At 35.5% G+C, this 22,206-nt stretch overlaps 1 protein-coding gene across 2 annotated transcripts in view; it reads right to left on the bottom strand.

Moving 5' to 3' along the window:
- The window catches only part of LARGE1 (LARGE xylosyl- and glucuronyltransferase 1), a 398,885-nt gene that overhangs the window by 286,713 nt on the left and 89,966 nt on the right, over window positions 1–22,206 (bottom strand). For both annotated transcript variants that reach the window (XM_058190742.1, XM_058190741.1), the window contains exon 2: window positions 3,523–3,706. In XM_058190742.1, coding sequence (XP_058046725.1) covers window positions 3,523–3,628 — 106 coding nt within the window. In that variant the 5' untranslated portion in view covers window positions 3,629–3,706. The remainder of the gene's footprint in view (window positions 1–3,522; window positions 3,707–22,206) is intronic.

The raw sequence follows: 22,206 nt of genomic DNA, 5'->3' as shown, positions 1-22,206 counted from the left end.
TATGCCATCCCTTTTTTTTTAGTTTCACAGACATGCAATTAATTCATGATTTTAATTTTTTACTTCTTTTAGAGTCTCAATTTCAATTTTCCATATGCCAAAGTCATTACCATAGTGATCTCAACTACCCACAATCAATTGAGGCTTTCACATAATGTCCTGCATGGCATCTTTGATAAGATACAGCAGGTGTACATTATACTAGATTACTAGTCTACATCACATCAGAATTCCTTGCTAATGATGAAGCTATCTTCTAGAAGTTAGATTTGGCATATTCTGTCCAACATGGCAGAAGAAACCAAATTTTAGCCAAAACGCATTCTATCCTTTTATAAAAGCTAGGATTTCTAATACAGAAACTATCTTAGAAGCCAACATAATGTTACCCACCTCCCAGCAATTAGAACAGCTATGCATTATACTAACACACACTTAGGAGGCTTCCTTACTGGATGTTATGCTGGAAGTGTAAAATGATTACAGGTGTGTGTGTGTGGTTGTGTGTGTGAGACACACACCTCTATTGTTATATTCCAGGAAACCACAAAAACTGAAAAAGGAAAAAAGAAGCAGTGTTTATATTTGTATATATAAATACGAGTTTTCAAGCAGATTATTAAATTCTGACCACACTAATACTGATCTGTCCTTTCATTATGTTCATACAATAATTTTCATTTAAGAGCCATATATTTGGTAGTATGTCTTTGGAAAGAATAAGACTTAAATATGCTAAGACAAATTCCTTGTGTGTCCAATCACACTTGGCCAATAAAATTCTATTCTATTCTATTCTAATAGTTTACACACACACACACACACTTGGGATACTAAGAACTATGGATTTACTAAACATGGAGTTTAGCAAAACAATCTATTCACAAATGAATAGAATCTTGCAACTTATCCTGGGACACATATATTTGTCTTTGCAAATGAAGGCAAATATATGTGTCCCAGGATAATGTTCTAGGATCCAATCTGGATCACCAGGACCTGATGCTTAGTTTTCCAAGGTTTCAGACCCATGCTAGAGCTCTGAGGATGGGCTCCAGCACAAATCTGAAGACTTGGAAAACTAAACCTTTGGTCCCAGTGACCAACCCAGATTGGATCCTGAAATTTATTATTTTGTAATGGCAAATCAATGTCACTCAATGTACAATCATGAACTGATGTCGTGTTTGATCTCTGCTTATGACCTGTTATTACAATAATGAAAAGACTGATCAGTATTAGTCTGTGTGGTCGGAGTTTAAAACTCAGCTTGAAAACACCTATCATTTATATATACATAAATACTGCTGCTTTTTTTCCTTTTCTCATTTTTGTGGTTTCCCTTTTTGACCTTTAAAGCCCTACATGGTATGGGCTGGTTTATTTGAGGGACTACTGTAACTCTCCCTTTTTACATCAGATCTGGCAGAAGAAGCATATTAGATATCTCATATGCTCTGAAGTTCCAGCACCATCACCCAAGAAGATGATATTTCCGAACCATGGCAGCTCTCCTTTAGAACATCATCCCCATCCTCTGAGGCGAGATTGGCCCTAATCATACTGATTTTCTGGAAATCCTTTAAAACTTGGTTTTGTCAACAGGCTTCCCATTTCCAGGGATACAGTGGAAATGGGAAGCCCATGAAATGGCTTATTACATGCAAGACCTTAAATTTACTTTCCCATGGTTTTGCTTAACATGTTTTTGTAATTGTTAAGGGTTTAAAATGTTGTTTTAAATTGTTTTCATTAATTGTACACCACCCAGAGTCGTATTTGTGAAATGGGTGGCCATATAAATTTGATGAAAAAATAATAAAATAAAATATAACGACAACTATAACTGAATAAAATAAAAAGACAACTATAACTGCAATAGCAATATATAGTAGAATCTATATCTATTAACTGGTTCAGGATTTAAATTACAGGCTTATTCTCTTGCATATCCAAGATAATAGATATTTAGCTATTTTTACAAAATCATTTTTTTCAGTAATAATTCTCACTAACCTGGGAATTGTAGATGCTTGCTATATAAGTTTCATTCCCTGTCCTGATTAGACAAAGAAGCTTGGATATAGCATTTTTCTCCTCAGGTAGTGGAAATAAGTAGCTATTTATTAACAGCAATTACATGTCAATAAAACAAACGTGTGTGTCTGTGTGTATTATATTTTTGATGTGTGTGATCAAAAATGTTTTTTTTCTTTTATCAAAACTGCCTAGCTCCACTCTATTTACAAATTACTATATAACTGTATAGCCAATTTATTTAGGTTTCTTAAAGATATACCTGAAGTACCTTATATTTTGAAGTAAGTTAAGGAATACTTAAAAATTATTCTTTTAGAAACTACAGTGTTAGGAGGCTATTATTTATTTATTTATCAATGAGATTTGTCCACTGCCCAAAATCTAATAATTTTCAGGAACTTATAGAATTTTTTATAACACAAAAGAAAAATCAATGTTATAATTAATTAAAACAGCAAAATCCAAGATCTCATGCTCTATGTACCAAAATATGTTTCGCAAAGCACCATTGATTAAAATTAATTTTCAAAGATCTTCTAGAACAATATAATAATAAATCAAATATTGTGGCTTAGGCTGGTCCCTGTTTTGATTTCATAGGTTGTTTCTTATAGTCTTAAAATAGCCAATTCATCTATGAAAAAGGTTTTCAGGAGAATCTGGGGAATAAGATTTTAAAGGAAAAACTTCTCAACTCATTAAGAGCTATTAACAAGTTCAGTGAATGGAGCAGCTATGGCTGGTAAAATAAAAATGTTCACATTAAGCTAAACCATTTTCTTGAAGTTCATAAAACAAACAAAAAAATCACAAAGAAATTGTAAAGGCTTAATACAGGAAATAAGAAATCATTCAAACATGAAAGAATATTTCCTATGGCATGACAGCTTTGGTTGAGCTTTTTTGAGCATTAAAACTAAATAAATTATAATAATAAAAATACAGCTGTTCCCTTGAAAACTACTAAAAATAAAGACATAAAGAACAACGTCTAATGCACAATGTTTATATCAAAAAATCATGCAGATTGCTTTCAACTACATTGCCATCAGTTCTGAAACAGCCTTTTACAGAGACAGCTGTGTACACACATAAATACATAAGTAAATAAGGCAGAAACGTACAGATATCATATCTTCCTTTCAAAGCTTCAGCAAAGTAATTGCTGCAATACTTGTTCCAAATTGTCAGTTGGAGAAAAATCAGTCTAAGCTGTTAATAAATCAATGTATACTTTAGTTCTCATAACAAGTACACCCACAGGAGTGAACCAACCTGATGATCAAGAATATAGATATTGACAATGTCACAGCTATAAAAGACAGCTTTCCTCCTCTGCCTAGTCCCTTAGGAGATGAGGAAAACAGGAGAGGGAACAACTTCATCCAATCTGTCTCAAGGCTACTAGATCTGAAGTGACAGTGAAAATTCTTGAATTCATCAATCTCCAGATTCTAACATCAAGCAGGTTTTCTTTCTTACCTTCAAAGCTCCCGGCAAACAGGTAAATCCAGGTTATAGCAGGAACGAATAGCAAAGTCAGAGAGGCAGCCAGGAATTTCCGTCGCCCTCTGCAAATTCCCAGCATTCTCTCTGAAGTGAAGCTTCCCAACTTGTTCCTGTTCCTATGTCGGAAGCATGGAGTCCATAGTCTCCCACATATTATCTGAAAGCAAGAGACAGTAATGTAATCTATGCAGTTTAGCACTTTCTCACTTCAAAAAAAAAAAATCAGACCTTTTTCATAGCCCCTGCAAAACTAAGATTAAAAACAGCCATGCATGCTGCAAAACCCAGTCCAAAGTCAATGCACTGTAAAAGGTAGGAAACTGTAAATGTGTGCCTTACGTGCATGATGAAAGAGCATAAATCAATAGTATATGATACTAGCATGGATACTACATGTTTTATTTAAAACAACAATAAAGAAACAGAAACTATAGTGAACAGTAATGGGAATAAAAATATTTTCCCACAAAACCCATTTTATTTTACTACTTTCCAGTGAATAAGTAACCTTCTGAATATCTGTAAATGAAAATAAGAGTTGGCAAACATATGGGACATGTAGTTTGAAAGAACCTTTGGTGTTTTCTTGTTAAGATTATTCTTGCATTTCACGTAGAGATAAAGTCAAATTGCTGGTATACAGTTGCAAAATGGCTTTGAAATTGGATAGAGTGGATCAGTATGACTTCATTCAAAACATTATTTCCTACTAACACTAGCTTGATAATTAAAGAAATTTGGATTAAAAGAAATTTGACACAAAGCCTTGGTTTAACTTCTACATTTTAAATTCCTAACTTTAACCATTCCTCTTGTTTTCTAAAAATGACAGTAGTCAAACTAATATATGAAAGCAAAACATAGTTTCTGTTATTGTTAATTTCACATTCAGTTGTATACATTGAAGAAATAAAGCAACCTGTTGAAGGAAGTATGAGTTTAAAAACAAGTTAATTTCATTATTGAAATTAGACACAGTGGATTTGGGCGTCAAGTCAAAGAAAGTGGAATAATTTCAAGAATGATATCAAGAACAGTAAGGGAAAAAAAAACCCTGAAAAATCAGCAAGGAGGATATTGCCCATTAGCTATTTTGAAGTTATCTCCCATGGCTAAAGTTAGATCACTACTTTTGTCTAATATATAATGACCTCTAATGAAATAAATAATATTAATCAAGGCATGCAGCACATTTCCTTCACATGTCCTTAATTACAATACTTGTAATTAAGTGATAATATAATCTCCAATCAGATTTCATAGCATGTTATACCAACCACAGATTGAGAAAAAAAAACTACAAACATCTGCTATTCATTTAACTGCTAATGATTTTAAGACAGAGGAAGATTTTGCGTTTCACTTATCAGTAACAACTCTTAATTATTCTTGCAAAGTAAATTTCATTATTTCCTTTTTTCAAGAATCTGAAGGCAGGTTCTAGGCCAAATCAAAATGTTACGATTCAATTATTAATATAAATATTATCTTTCAAGATATACAATGAGATATTACGATTGCAGCATTCTCACACAAAAAGGAAAGTGTATTCTCTTGTTCACAAGTCTAGATTCAAAAGTGTAATTTAAAAACTTCCTAAGCACTGAGAATATATACAATGAGCACAGCTTTGGAAAGCAAAGATTTAGTAGTGCTAAAGTTCCATAAAGAACTTAAATAATTAATCTAATATTTAATAAATACCTCTTTTGTTCCATTTAATCTCTATGCCATTGTCAGAGAATCACACAGCACTTTCCTTTTTAAAAGAAAGATTTAATATGAAATTGGAAGATGCAGCAAAATTTGTAATACTAAATTCTTACACATTCAAAATTAGGAGTAGCCAATTGTATGATTATGTGAGAGTGTATGTGTGTGGAGAGAGAGGGAGGGAGGGACGGGGAGAGAGAAAGAGATGCTACAAGTAACCATAAATATTTTTCGTAGACTTTATTCTCCTTTTTTCATCAGTAGCTATGTTTTATTTGTCTAATTTTCACATGGAAAAACAAGTAATACTGCATTCATACTGTCTAATTTTCACATGGAAAAACAAGTAATACTGCATTCATCTGTTATTATGATATGTTCACTGTGCTATATAACATTCACTTCATTGCAGGAATAGAAGTTATAACTATATGTTATTTCTAATTTTCTGTGTGTAAACATTTAAATTTTAATTTAGAAAAAAGAAATATGTGAAAAAAATTATGCCTTGATGCCTATTCCTTTTTGCTGAAGGTGGTATTTTTAATTAGTAATAACAGTATGAAGCTGGCTCCCAATTTCCTTAAGACTTCAGTGCTGAAAATAACAGGAATGTTAACAAACAGCACAATCACTGTGATATAACTGGATTCCATTTTCCCCCACTCAACAACAGCAACATAAATATAGAAAATGCAAATCTCAGTTACTTATAAATACATTAATTAAATTTCACAAAATCTCTTACAGAAGTCTTATTTCTACTTATCAAAAATAGGAATATCAATCATCCTTTTTAATGTAGAGAATAATGAGTTATAAAAGCAATGAATTTTAAACATGTCTATAACCCATAATGAAGATATGACTGCCTGGTTGATAAATATACTATAGAAATTGAGATAACATACAAACTACAAATGTTACTATGACAAAATAAGTCATCCCCTGATAATAAGCCCAATTGGGCTTTTGAATGCATGGCAATAAGGCCAAACACTTATTTCAGGGTTCAAAATAATATAAGACAGGGTCTTATTTTCGGGGAAACACAGTAGTCAGAAATCTATGAAGAGCTAGCATTGTCACTATTCTACAGAAAACATACGTCAGAATTCACAGTTAATTTTAAGGAACTTTAGCTAACTCCTTAGCTAAAGGAGTTCTAACCCTGTTCTAACCAGGTGACATACATCACTCCTGAGAATACAAGACAAATGTGAGGAAACAAGGAGAAATAGACTTGCTTTCAGATTTTAAATATATTCAATTTTTACAGAATAAAAAAGAGGCACAAAAGAAAAGACAAAGTCACAAAGATGTCAAGGAAGATCATCTGCACAGCTGAATCATTTCAGTGCTGAACCAACGGAACATTAGCTGCAGTGACATAAAGAATCACAATAAAGTTTTTAAAAGATATACTGATGAAATTCAAATTTCACATAAATATATTCAGGTCAAGAAAATTCACAAATGGAAGATGTCACCTGGAAATTTATAATTGTGGTAACATGCAAAGCTCTTCTCACATCAGAAATTCAGCTTACATTTTCAACTGAGTATTCATATGGCTTTCAGCAGTTTTCTATATAAATATAACTTATCCATAGCATCTTCCATCTTGGCCATTTATAGCAGCAAGACAGATAACATAATTTCGGGGGTCTAAGCTTATGATTTTTTTGTGTATTTTTGTCTTATAATGCTGTGTTTCTATTCTCTTAGAAGAAAAAAATAGAGGGAAAAGTACACATCTCCAAATATCATTTAAACTCTTTTGAGAAATCCATAGAACCTCAACCAGAGTGGAGTTTATTCTTATATTTAAAAGTCTTATATTTTAAACTCTTTATAAATTAAAAGACAGGAAGCAAATTGAAGTGCCACAATCCAAACAGTGTATGTATTATTTAGCAGAACACAATGCAATTAGGAAGGCAATGGTCATTTCACAGCCTACAGCCCTCTAAAAGAAAGAGTATTACATAACCTCCAAAAATGGCCCTGTAATCCCTTGATTTGGGACAGTTATCTACAAATATATTTGTACATAACTACTGATTTGATTTATAAAAAGCAGCCAACTGATTGGAATCCTTTGATAATTTAACTGAAGAAACTTTTCTCTGTTAAATCTTAAGACAGTACCAAAATGCTAAGCAAGGCTTCTTTCCATTAAGATCTTTTTTAAGAAACCATAATTGCAGAGCTGTCATAGAATGAATATAATCATACCTGTTCACATTATTTGCTTCTATACTAAATACAGGATGTGAAGCTGTTCTTTGTTGTGTCCTACAGAAACTATTTTTAAAATCATAGTTAAGAAGTGTTAGAAACCAGATCTCCTGAATTCGGAGTAAATAACTAAATACAGAATTCTGAATAACCAATTGTATCCCAGAAACTGTATAAAATATCTTTAGCATAAAATAATTCCAATGGATCTGGATTACCTTTTACTAGCTAATATATAATTTGTTAGAAAAAATATACATGAGGTAACTGACTTATGACCATTTGTTTAGCAACTGTTCAAAGTTATGAAGGGGTTGGAAAAAAGTAAGCTATAACCATCACGTGGTCATGATCCAAGTGCTTGGCAATGGTTCACATTTATGGAAATTGCAGCATCCTACACATCACTGCCATTTACAATCTTCCCAGCTGTCTTCTGACAAGCAAAGTCAATGGGGAAGTTGGCAGGAAGGGTTGCAAGCTGTGGTCATGTGATGTCTTGCTAAACAACCATAGTAATTCACTTAACTGCCATGACAAAAAGGTTTGTAAAATTATATGTGGTCAAGTCATACATCACTTAATAACAGCACTGCTTAACACCAAATTTTGTGGTCCCAAATGTGGTAAATCAAGGACTACCTGTACTCTGAGCATTGACACCAAATAAGAATGTTTAGTCAAAAAACATTCCAAGATAGAAGAGAGAACTAAACTACCCAACACCCTGACATCAATATCTAGGAGGAGTCTAGAGTAGATCCTAAAGCAATTGATCTGTTAAGTGCTTTAAACACAGTGTTGTAATTACCAGATGTCAGCACAGATTTATCAAAAGTAGGTCTTGCTAAACTAACCTTATCTCCCATTTTGATTGGATAATTTCCTTAACATATTACGAGAATGCTCTAAACATACCATCTTTCTCTTAGCAAACAGCTGACACAAATGCCATGACACTTTCATTACCAATTAGTAAGCTGGGGCTGGATGGTGTAACAGTTTAATAGATAAACAATTGGTTCAAAAACTTATCAGTGGTTGGTTCTTCGTAAAACTGAGAAAGGTATTATAAAGTTCAGTTCTGGTCCCTGTTTTAACATTAATGAAATGATGACGTGTTGAATGCTTATCAAATTGCAACAGAAATGTTGGGCTCAACTGTGGTTGAAAGTTGAGGGCTTCCTTATTCTCAAATAGAGAAATATAACTAGTGAAATGGGTAACATCAGTTTTTAAAGTAGTAAAGTTCATAGTGAGATATGCAAATTCTTTAGATAGGAAACAGAAATAAAATATACAGATCTAGGATGATATAGTTATTGTATTATTATATCACCATACACTTAGGAAAAAACAATTGGTTACAATTATTGGAATAATTGATTACAAACTGAACATACTGATGGAAAAGCCATTTTACAAGGTATTGAGAGAAGAAATTTACTTATTCAAATTTATTATATCTGCCCAACTGCAATGGAAAATAGCTGCTCCATTTATTTTGTATTGATCAAACACCAATTCAAGTATTGTGTCCATTTCTAGGCACCACATTTTTAAGTACCGGAAGTTTAGAAAAAGGACACACAGATAATCAGAGGAGTGAAAATTACTTTGTATATTTGTCTCTGAAAAGAGAAGACTGAGAATGATATAATAGCATAATTCTAGTACCTGAATGACATCACAGAGAAGGTCACAGAGTGGGTTTTCTCCCTCATCCCAAAATAGTAATAGCAATAAGACTTATATACTGCTCCATAGTACTTTACAGCACTCTCTAAGCCATTTACAATGTCAGCAATCTGGATCCTCATTTGACTGACCTTGGAAGGATGGAAGGCTGAGTTAACTTTGAGCCTTCAGGATCAAACTCCAGCCTTTGGGCAGAACTAGCCTGCAATACTTCATTCTAACCATTGCATCACCAATTCATGGTTTGGCATAAAATAATGGTGTTATCTTACAGGAAAGAAAAATCTGGTTTAATGTTACAGGTGAAAGTAAAAGCAGAAGCACCAGTTATCTATAAAGTGAATGGATTCTCCTTCAAATTATGTGATCCAGCAGATGCTAAGCAACCATCTTCTATGAATGATTTAATTCACATTCCTGCCTGAAGCAGGCAGTTGGATTTATTGGCCCAAAGTGTTTCTTCTGTCTCTATAATTCTTTGATCGTTTGTATTGATATATCCTTAAGATTTCAGATTTTAATATACCTAGTCTGGAGACAGTCCAGTGTTCTCCTTTCAAACACTCTTAAAATTAAGAAAAATCCAGACTTCAACAAAATCACTTGACAGCTGACTAAAGAAATGAAGGTCTCATAGCCAAAAAAAATCTGCACGCAGGATGTCCAATTACAGCAACAAAATTAACCTGTCAGAAAAATAAATTGGGATGCAAAACAGTAAGTCAATTCTGAATCTGAATGAATTAGACTTTATCAAACAAAAAAATAAAAAAAAAGGAAAGTGAAATTTCTTTCTCTCCCTCCTCTTTCTGGGTATGGGTATGGATAGAAGACATAAAGTGTTTTCAGTTTCTAGCTTGTACTCACCAGTTTGTTTCTCTCCGTACCCATATGCAATCTGTTTTGCTACCCTGAAATATTCTCCTTTATACTCAATATTACTAAGTCAACTAAATTTGAAACGTAAATTTCTAATCCATAACAGAATAAAAGAGTTGGAAGGGATCTTGGAGAGAATAGAATAGAATAGAATAGAATAGAATAGAATAGAATAGAATAGAATAGAATAGAATAGAATAACAGAGTTGGAAGGGACCTTGGAGGTCTTCTAGTCCAACTCCCTGCTCAGGCAGGAAACCACACACCACTTCAGACAAATGGCTATCCAACATCTTCTTAAAAATTTCCAGTGTTGAAGCATTCAAAACTTTTGAAAGTAACCCATTCCACTGATTAATTGTTCAGTCAGGAAATTTCTCCTTAATTCTAGGTTGTTTCTCTCCTTGATTAGTTTCCATCCATTGCTTCTTGTCCAAATTCAGGTGATTTGGAGAATAGGTTGATTCCCTCTTCTTTGTGGGAACACTGCTATCATGTCACACCTAGTCTTTTTTTTTTTCATTAAACTAGACATATCCAATTCCTGCAACTGTAATCTTCATAGAGCCGTGATGGCGAATCTATGGCACGTGTGCCACAGGTGGCACGCAGCACCCTTTCTGTGGGCATGCGAGACATCACTCCAGTTCAGCTCCTCCACGTATGCGTGAGCCAGCTGATCATCAGGTCTCTGCCACACATGGTGGGGTGCGTGCAGAGAGGCTGTGCACGCATGCGCAGGGGTGGGGTGCGTGCAAGGGGGGGCACACGCACATTCAGGAGGCTGCACACACATGTGTGAGGGCGGGGCGTATGCCAGAGGCATGCACATGCGTATGGATGGGAGCATGTGCAGGGGCTGCATGCACTTTGCATTTAGGGAGTTTGGGCATGCACACACATACTTTGGGCACTCGGTCTGGAAAAAGTTAACCATCGCTGTCATAGAGTGTTGAGTATATACTCTTTCTAAAAATTGTGACTCATTCTAATTACAACTATGGTATTTTGTTAATAGTGGTGAATAAGTGTTGATGTTTTTAAGAAAAGGCACACAAAGTTTATGTGTAAATTGACTAACTAAGCAATTAAAAACTGCTTTTTTTTACTTTTGATTCAGCAAGTGGTAACCAACTTGGCTTATCTCAAAAGCTAAACAAAGCCAGTATAGGGATGTAGGCTAAACTGGAAAGTTAAAAATGCATCCTGAAAAAAAATACAATATCAAACTATTTCTATAATAACTAACTAAATAAAATTCTATAATAAAGGGAGAATAAAAATAAATAAATAATGTTGTCAATAAAGCTGCATGGGTCCAGAACTAGGAACTGATTTAACTTGAGAGCTTTTTTCTTTATACTGTGTTCTTTAGGCAACCGATGGTCATGTGTAAGCTTACCATAAGCTCAGAAAGTTATATAATTGAAAATACTTTCATGTGCCCCAGATGCTAGTGCTGAGAAGGATATTTTTATGATTCTAGAAGTCATTTATTACCCATCTTGACAGAAACCCACCACTGAATTTTTCTGATTTTTCAAAGTTATTCAAATTGGCAGCCATCTACTCATCTTCTGGTAGCAAGTTTCACCATTTAAACTTTGTGCTGTGATAATAAACATTTCATTGTTCCATGCTCTAAAGCAGAACACTGTAGCTTGTTAGTAGTGGTTTTATATAATGTGGATATTCTGCTGTATTCATGGTGTTAGAAGCAAACTACACTCACACTACCTATCGAAGGTTTAGATCACTATTGGCATTGCTAGATTCAAAACTCTCTTCAAATGCTGATCCTTTCAGAGGAGGGAAATCTACTTTCCAAACAAATATATGCTAGGGATCTTCACACTTCAAAAATCATTCAGAAGATATAGTTTTGACCTTGCATAGCAGCAGCCCTTTACTGTTGATTAAAAAGTAAAAATAAAGGTTCCCCTGTCCAGTTGTATCCGACTCTAGTTGATCCTCATCTCCATTTCTTAGTCAAGGCTCAAGAAACGCTATTACCTTACTACCAAAGTGGTACCTATTTATCTACTTGCATTTTTATGCTTTCAAACTGCTAGGTGGCAGGAATTGGGGTAAGTAACTGGAGCTCACCCCTCACTGCACCACTCAGGTGTCAACATTTTTAATTGCTGAGCCATCACGTTCCTCTATACCGTACATTAAAGAAGTCCAATTTTACTGTCCATTAAGGAGTCCATCATTTGTTTTAGTGGCCATTATCCTTAAATAATAGTCAGAGCCAAGGTGGCACAGTGGTTAGAGTGAAGAACTGCTGGCTACTTCAGCTGACTGCTAGCTGCAGTTCAGCAGTTTAAATCTCACCGGCTCAAAGTTGACTCAGCCTTCCAGCCTTCCGAGGTGGGTAAAATGAGGACCCAGATTGTTGGGGGCAATATGCTGACTCTGTAAACCGCTTAGAGAGTGGTGTAAAGCACTGTAAAGTGGTATATACTGTAAGTCTAAGTGCTATTGCTAAATCAACAAGATCTTTTCTCAGGCTCAGAGGAAAGCCTAGACACTTTTTTAGGGCAGCAGAGAGATGCTTCTGAACAAACACTGAAACATGCCCTCTTAATCACTACTCGATGATTGTTAATAGCTTAACTTTCTCAGTTACAACATACTCAGATGTGGTTTTAAAATCCCTACTACCACTCCAAGATAATAGAAAAAGAAATAGAATAGAAAAACAAAAACAGGAGTTAGTGTCACATAAGGGTGACACCTCAATCTGTATCTCTATGTAAATATATGTAAGTTGGTCATCTCAGTCATCCTCAAGTTAAACATAAATGGTCTGTTTGTTCACCTCACCAACTTATGAATTATCAGCACAAGACACCAATAGAAGTGAATACGTATAGCTCAGGGTTGGACTGTGGACTTTTGATGCTCTCTGAGTTTGATTATTTGCTTACAGATGTTTTGTTACCTGACTAGCTAACATCTTCAGTGCTAGAAGGAAGTGGGTTATTATGCAGGACCTATTTCACAGACAAAAGCCAGGAAAAGCTCCAGGCCCAGACAAGATAACTCCTTCTTGCTTAAAAGTCTGTGCTGACCAATTGGCCCCCACCTTCACCCATATTTTCAATAAATCACTAGAGATGTGCTATGTTCCTTCTTGCTTCAAATGCTCTACCATCATCCCAGTGCCAAAGAAGACCACCATCAAGGAACTGAATGACTACAGACCAGCTGCTTTAACATCTGTAGTCATGAAAACCTTTGAAAAGCTAGTGCTTTCCTACTTGAAAACCATCACGGATCCGCTGTTAGACCACTTGCAATTTGCATACCGAGCAAATAGATCAACAGATGATGCTGTTAAAATGGCTCTGCACTACATCCTACAACATCTTGAGTCTCCAAAGACCTATGCAAGGGTCCTTTTTGTAGACTTTAGTTCAGCATTCAATACCATCATTCCAGACATTCTTCTAACTAAGCTAAACCAGCTACAGGTACCGGAACAGGCTTGTAAGTGGATCACAAGCTTCCTAACAAACAGGAAGCAGCAGGTGAAGCTAAGCAAGATCACATCAAATACCTGTACAATTAGCACAGGGGCCCCCCAAGGCTGTGTGCTCTCCCCACTTCTCTTCTCTCTGTATACCAATGACTGCATCTCCAATGATCCATCTGTTAAGCTACTGAAGTTCGCAGATGACACAACAGTGATTGGTCTCATTCGAGACAATGACGAATCCGCATATAGACGAGAGGTTGAACGACTAGCCTTGTGGTGCAACCAAAACAATCTGGAACTGAACACACTCAAAACCGTAGAAATGGTGGTAGACTTTAGGAGAAACCCTTCCATACTTCCACCTCTCACAATACTAGACAACACAGTATCAACAGTAGAAACCTTCAAATTTCTAGGTTCTATCATATCGCAAGATCTAAAATGGACAGCTAACATCAAAAACATCATTAAAAAAGGACAACAAAGAATGTTCTTTCTGCGCCAACTCAGTAAGCTCAAACTGCCCAAGGAGCTGCTGATCCAGTTCTACAGAGGAATTATTGAGTCTGTCATTTGCACCTCTATAACTGTCTGGTTCGGTTCTGCAACCCAACAAGAAAAAGACTTTAGAGGATAATTAGAACTGCAGAAAAAATAATTGCTACCAACCTGCCTTCCATTGAGGACCTGTATACTGCACGAATCAAGAAGAGGGCCGTGAAAATATTTACAGATCCCTCACATCCTGGACATAAACTGTTTCAACTCCTACCCTCAAAACGACGCTATAGAGCACTGCACACCAGAACAACTAGACACAAGAACAGTTTTTCCCCCAAGGCCATCACTCTGCTAAACAAATAATTCCCTCAACACTGTCAAACTATTTACTGAATCTGCACTACTATTAATCTTCTCATAGTTCCCATCACCAATCTCTTTCCACTTATGACTGTATGACTGTAACTTGTTGCTGGCAATCCTTATGATTTATATTGATATATTGACCATCAATTGTGTTGTAAATGTTGTACCTTGATGAACGTATCTTTTCTTTTATGTACACTGAGAGCATATGCACCAAGACAAATTCCTTGTGTGTCCAATCACACTTGGCCAATAAAAAATTCTATTCTATTCTATTCTATTCTATTCTATTCTATTCTATTCTATTCTATTCTATTCTATTTATACACCAGATAAATACCATGATCAAGAAACTAACAACTTACTCATCTCCTTCCACTTATGACTGTATGACTGTAACTTTGTTGCTTGTATCCTTACGATTTATATTGATATTGTTTCCTGATTGCTTATTTGTACCCTATGTCTATCATTAAGTGTTGTACCTTATGATTCTTGATGAATGTATTTTTTCTTTTATGTACACTGAGAGCATATGCACCAAGACAAATTCCTTGTGTGTCCAATCACACTTGGCCAATAAATAATTCTATTATATTCTATTCTTAGACAATCAAGAAGTAGACAATAGCCTAATCAAGGAATAACCAATGAATAAACTGTATCCCCATGAACACTTTCAGGGCAAAGCTACTGTATATAACCAAAAAGTAAACGCCACTCCCTTTCAGCATTGAAGATGTTACCTAGTGGATAATGAAATTTCTGCATGCAAACCATCAAGCTCAAAGAGCACGAAGAACTCCACAATACAAGACAGACAATAATGGATAAGTTAAGAAGTACTCTATGATTGAAGCAACTGTTTTATCCTATTTATATAATATCTTTTATGCCACTATTACAATGATATAAAGACAGTGTTTCTATTTCCCCTTCAGATTTGATTAGGAAATAAGAAAGCTTTATTATTTAAACAAGAAGAGAAACATTATGGTTTCATGTCAGTAACAGATTTGGGGATTTTAAAAAGAATATTACAATAGCTCTATTCTAAAATCTAAGTGAAATGATTTCATCTAATTTGACTATTAATTTACTGGCAGCTGCAATTTGATTGAAGCCCTGCTCTTTCTTACTACCTCTGCAGATATTCATTCAGATAGATAGATAGATAGATAGATAGATAGATAGATAGATAGATAGATAGATAGACAGACAGACAGACAGACAGACAGACAGACAGACAGACAGACAGACAGACAGACAGACACCCTGTTTCCCCCAAAATAAGACATCCCCTGATAATAAGCCCAACTGGGCTTTTGAGTGCATGGCAATAAGGCCAAGTGGTTATTTTAGGGTTCAAAAAAATATAAGACAGGGTCTTATTTTCAGGGAAACACGATAGACAGACAGACAGACAGATGATAGAACATTGCATTCTCCCTAGTTTACCACATTTGGATTAAATCTAAAGGGAAACATCATAAAGATAATCCCCCTCTAAGGCATGAGTACTGATGCTACTGTCACTGTTAAGGGACTTGCTTTTGAGCAATTGTTAGATAATGTCTTTATTCCCTGGAGAAATTGTCCAGCAAATTTCTCTGTCCACAACACTGATACAGAAGCTCAGGACTGTTTGTGCCCCGATCTAATAACTTCATTAAATGAGTTCAGCTTGACTAAATCCATGAGATACCTACAAAACCTTTACTGACATTTGTTTTCTTTGGTTAGACATATATTACTTTTTCCATTAAATGTTAACACATGAAATTATTTCCTATATAGAAGTTGTTCCATTTAACACACACACATACACCAAAAAACAAAATCTAGGAGAATAGGACTATTTAATAAATGCAAGAACTGAAGCAGAGAATCTGATTTACCCAAGGCGTCTTGTGTTTTGATGTTACATAAAGAACTAATTGGAACTGAATGTAAATGTCCCTCAAACCCAGTAGAACAACATCTGTCCTAATAATTTAATGAAATTAATACCTCTTGGCCATTTCAATGGGAACGTATTTTTATAAATGGATATATAATACAGCTTCCTATCCACTATAGAACTAAAGAAGCTAAGAATAATAAAATTTAGATATCCGCAATGCAACATTATGTCTTACTGAAAGAAATTTCAAGTTTGACTAAGAGTTTATGGGAAGACACTAATATTTCTTCTTCCATTCATTAGTCTTTACACCCAAGTCAAAATAGGCTTGCCTATTAGGATATTTTTTTAAAGCGTAGTTTGCCTTATTGTAAAACTCTCACCCAACCACTGCACAAGAAATCAAAGCATTGTCTGGGAATCTCAACAAAAATCGAAGCATCTTTTAAAATAAACTATATATTTAATTCTCCAGGTGATAAAAACATCCATTCTAAATGTAAACATGACTGAGGCTGCACTCTTATATAAAATGGGGTTTAGCAGTATTTCCATAGAAAATCTTTCTTCCTAATTCTTCAACTCCTAAAATACCATCTAACACAGGGGTCTCCAACCTTGGCAACTTTAAGACTTGTGGACTTCAACTCAGCTTTGCATGCTGAGGAATTCTGTGAGCTTTCCTCAGCTTTGCTGGCTAAGGAATTCTGGGAGTTGAAGTCCACAAGTCTTAAAGTTGCCAAGGTTGGAGAGACACATGTAAGATTTTTAAAACTGAAGAATCTTCTAACTCTAATCTTCTTTTTACAATAGCCAACAACAAAAATCTCCATAAAATGACTACACTTAGGCTGTATTGAATGAAAGAGCAATTACACCGACAATAAGCTTTCATTACATATTATTCAGGTTTTAAAAAAGAGAGCAAAACACCAGTCCAGTTTGAAGCAAATATAAGGGATTGAAAACCAGAAGATAAGAAAGAAGTAAACTCACTTTCAGAAGCAAAAGTTTTACTCAGAAGTGGCATTGCTACTATAATTTGAAGAAGTTTGTTCATCTTCAGTAAATAAAATAGGACTGCTATATAGAAACTTTTTCAATTTTATGCATTTTTAATGAGCATATTCTGTCTGCTATTTAAAGCATAATATGATCCTCAATTTTTTATAATTTAAGTATAGTTAGTCCTCTTTTAGTGACCCCTTTGGAGACTTTCGCAGTTACGACTGTTATGAAAAAGTATTTTTGCAACCAATACTTCATTTACAATCTTTGCAGCCTCCCTTCCTCCCTCCCTCCCTCTCTCTCTGTCACAGGTTTTCCATTACAGACAGCATTGTCCTGTATCAAATTGTAAGGACAGTCATGGCCACATGTTTTTTAACTTAGCAACTGCTTTGGTTAATGACTTGCTGGTCCCAGTTCCCTGTTGCTGGTTCCAATTGTGGTCACTAAACTAGAGATTGGGGGATAAAGTAGAGGACTGACTTAACTAACATAACTTGCTCCAATGAGACAAAGCAGCAGTCATTTTCAATCTGCCAGCAACAGTTGACAAAAATAGTCCACAATGAAGAAGCAAAACAATGATGTTGTGTATGCTAAATGGTAGATGTTGCTACGATATGGCTGAAACAATAGATCCCTACTTCTATTTGTATTCAGTTATAGGTCCATATTAAAAGAAATGCACAGGAATTCACATTTTGACATTTTGCATAAAATACTGAGCACACATTTATATGTGTATTATTCTTCCCAGAAGTCCATGAACGAAATTTAGCACTTTGTTCAATAATATGTGAGACCAAAAAAGTAGTTGATAAACTCTAGATTCCATGACTGTAAATGTCAATAAATCTCATTATTAGATATAGATATAGATATACATATACATATACGTATATATTTTAAATACATTTTTCTGAGAGGGGGACCATGACACAAAAGATTAAGAACTTTGGGTATAATTAAATGGTATTTTCTTCTTCTTCTGAGTGACACCAAAGTTGCAGTTTTCAGACAGGTAAGATCCAAGCCATAATATTGTCTATCCACACATATATTACCATAGTTAATCAAGAAATAAAGAAATTAAATATAAAATTGCATTTTAAACACTGCCAGCTACTGCCACTATTATTATTTATTATTTAATAAGTAACATTTTTACAAGCTCTTATGCTAAGGAATGAAATGGCATACAGAAAGCTATTCTTATATGCCATCAATATTATATGAGTGAGCAAAAACGTATTATTTAAACACTTTAGGTGGTGTTAAATCAGTGCATACATAGAGAGCAAGAAAAGCATATTTCTGATGTTAACTGACAACAGTATCAAAGGAAAATGAGAAACTAGTGTTATAAAATCAAAATGCCATAATCTCAATTTCCCAAATATTTTGACATTTTGACATATTTTGACATAAGATTTATGATGCCATTATCAGTGTTCTGGAACTTGGATTTTTTACATTGTTCAATTAATGATGCAAAAGTAGCACTAACTGCTTAAAAACAGTAATCTGGAAATCAGAAATCACCTTGGAATAAAGTGTTCTTATAACTGTTAATGAGACAGTGGTTAAATTGTCCATATTGAATGACAGAATGACATTTCTTTCAAAGCTGCACTGAATTCCCCTGACAATAAGTCTCAGCCATCATTTCTTTTGACTTCTGATGAAATCCTCTCCTCCTTTTGCTAAAGAAACAAACTCTTCCTGAAGATTCACTCTTAGGATGCAATTGTATCCTTTTTCCCAACACACATTGATTTCCTAATCCTTCTTCTTCTTATAAACCTCTCCTGGTAACTAGAACTGCTGCTGTTCCAATTACTCAGGGGCAGGCCAGATATAAAACTTATTGAGAAGCTACCTTTTGCCAATAAGTCATGTCATCCTTAAATCTCCAACCGACAGATAATTTAACAGGAGGACTATGAAGAGTGCAAGATGATTGCCAACTGTTTTGTTTTTATCTGTACAGTTCTAACAATCTCCAGTTTTGGAGCAAAAGCGGTTCTATTACCATGTTTCCCCAAAAATAAAATCCTGTCATATTTTTTTGAATCCCGAAATAAGCACTTGGCCTTATTTTCAGGGAGGTCTTATTATTTTGGGGTGCGTGAAGCAAGATGGGGCTCCTCTTGCCATCTTGCCTGATTTCCTGTCTCCCTAATCCTAACCAGAGGAAATGGCGAAGATCAACTGTGCATGTGTTTTAATATTTTCGGGGAGGGCTTATTTTGGGAGGTAGTGTATTTTAGTGCATGCACTGAAAGCCCGATTGGGCTTATTATCCAGGGAGGTCTTATTTTGGGGAAAACAGGGTAGAAGAACAACGAACACTCTTTAATTTTATAAAGAACTGACAATGTAACAGTGACAAATAATTGAAAGGTTTATGCTGTGTTATCCAAAAACACAACAAACTTTCCTATTATGATTGCTATATTCCTGATTTTACATTCTAAGTTCAGTATTATCTCAGACAAATGGGGACTATCCCACAAGCATCAACCAATAACCTTAGTAACCTTTCTAACTGCTTCTCCCTTTTCTTCATAGTGATGATGCAGGATGGGTGAGAATCATTTGGTACATGAAGCTGTCTACCAAAATGAAAAGATTGATTTAATTAAGTCTCCCTTCCATTATTTCAAACCTTCCTGTTTGAGAGAGGAGACTACTGACAATTTATCTACTCCAAATACATAAATAATAGTGGGAAGTCTGCTTGAAAAAAATCTAAGGTTGCTGCTGCATATTCTTATGATTAACTAATATGCAGGCATTGTGTGAGTTCACACATCATTCAAAATCATTTATCGTTTGCTTTTGCTTTTCCAACTGACACCTCATATACTGCCATTAAATTTACAATTCCTTTAATTTCTTGGTGTACTCCTTATCTTATTTTATGACAAAACAAATAGATCAACTTTAGCAGTATGCTTCATTATTCAGGATCGAGATTGAGATGGTGTATTAGTTTGTTATGACTAATTAAATATATTCCCCATTATTTTGATATAGAAGACTTGGGCATCCTCCTGGATGAACGGCTGTCTTTTGAAGATCATTTGACGGCCGTCTCCAGGAGAGCTTTTTACCAGGTTCGCCTGGTTAACCAGTTGCGCCCCTTTCTTGTCCGGGATGCCCTATGCACGGTCACTCACACTCTCGTGACGTCTCGTCTGGATTACTGCAATTCTCTCTACATGGGGCTCCCCTTGAGGAGCACCCGGAGACTCCAGGTAGTTCAGAATGCGGCTGCGCGGGTGATAGAGGGAGCCCCTCGGGGCTCCCACGTAACACCTCTCCTGCGCAGACTGCACTGGCTGCCTGTGGCCTTCCGGGTGCGCTTCAAGGTTTTGGTAATGATCTTCAAAGCGCTCCATGGCATAGGGCCGGGCTATTTACGGGACCGTCTGCTGCTACCGAATACCTCTCACCGACCCGTGCGCTCTCACAGAGAGGGACTCCTCAGGGTGCCATCAGTTAGGCAGTGCCATCTGGCGACACCCAGGGGAAGGGCCTTCTCTGTGGGGGCTCCCACCCTTTGGAACGAGCTTCCCCCAGGACTTCGTTAACTTCCGGACCTCCGAACCTTTCGCCGCGAGCTTAAAACTCATCTATTCATCTGCGCAGGACTGGACTAGATTTTAGACTTTAAATTTAAATTGGTTTTAATGGGTTTTATTATGTATACTGTTATTTTAATTATTTGGCTATTTGGAATAAGTTTTTTAATGGATGTTTTATTTTGTATTTATATGTATTTTTATCTGCCTATAAACCACCCTGAGTCCCTAGGGAGATAGGGCGGTATATAAATACGAAAAAATAAATAAATAAATAAATAAGACGATGACGAGATGCCTTTATAATCATGGATCCATTTTATCCTTTAAACCCAGTAATTCCTTTCCCATTCCCTTTCAACTACAATATATGGCATGCAAGCATCTAGATTATCACTAGATAGAAGCAAATAATGTCAGTTTTTTGTATTTTTTTTATTCAGTTGTCATCTGTATTAACCTATACCATATTGGATAAACTTACATACCCTTCAATCCTCAAAAATCAAATAAATAAATGAAACATGGCCCTATACTATGCAAGACTGGCTTCTAATAAATTAGCATGGTCCAGGACTTATATCTAGGCTGCAGTTTCTGGCTTGATAATGTCTCAACGAAAGCCAGATCCTGAAGATGAAACTCAAATACTTTCACCACCTAATGAGAAGGAAGGACTCACTGGAGAAGTGCCTAATGCTGGGAAAGATTGAGGGCAAAAGAAGAAAGGGACAACAGAGAACAAGGTGGCTGGATGGATTCACTGAAGCATTAGGTGTGAGCTTAAATGGACTCCAGAGGATGGTAGAAGGAAGGAAGTCCTGGAGGAAAGTTGTCCATGGGGTCACGATGGGTCGGACATGACTTCACAACTAACAACAACAATGTCTAAACTTGGCCATCATACCCTAACCAAGAAAATGGTTTGAAAAAGGTTTAGTTAACTATTATATGTGAATCCTTCAGATACTGTAAACAGATACAGGTCAACTTACAACAGTTGTTTAGTGATCGTTTCAGTGCTTACAACAGCATTAAAAAATTTGACCTATGACCATTTTTCAAAGTTACCTTTGCAGCATTCCCATGATCATGTGATCAAAATTCAGTTGCTTGGCACCTGGTTCATATTTATGTTGAACCAGTTGCTTGGCACCTGGTTCATATTTATGACTGTTGCTATGTCCCAGGGTCATGTGATCACCTTTGTAACCTTCTGACAAGGAAAGTCAATGGGAAAGCCAGATTCACTTAACAATCAGGTTACTAACTTATCA

This window comes from Ahaetulla prasina, chromosome 7 (assembly GCF_028640845.1).
Source record: "Ahaetulla prasina isolate Xishuangbanna chromosome 7, ASM2864084v1, whole genome shotgun sequence".
NCBI classification, from domain to species: Eukaryota; Metazoa; Chordata; class Lepidosauria; order Squamata; family Colubridae; genus Ahaetulla; species Ahaetulla prasina.
The sequence above is the reverse complement of the archived record's forward strand: the minus strand, read 5'-3'. Positions and strand labels throughout refer to the sequence as shown.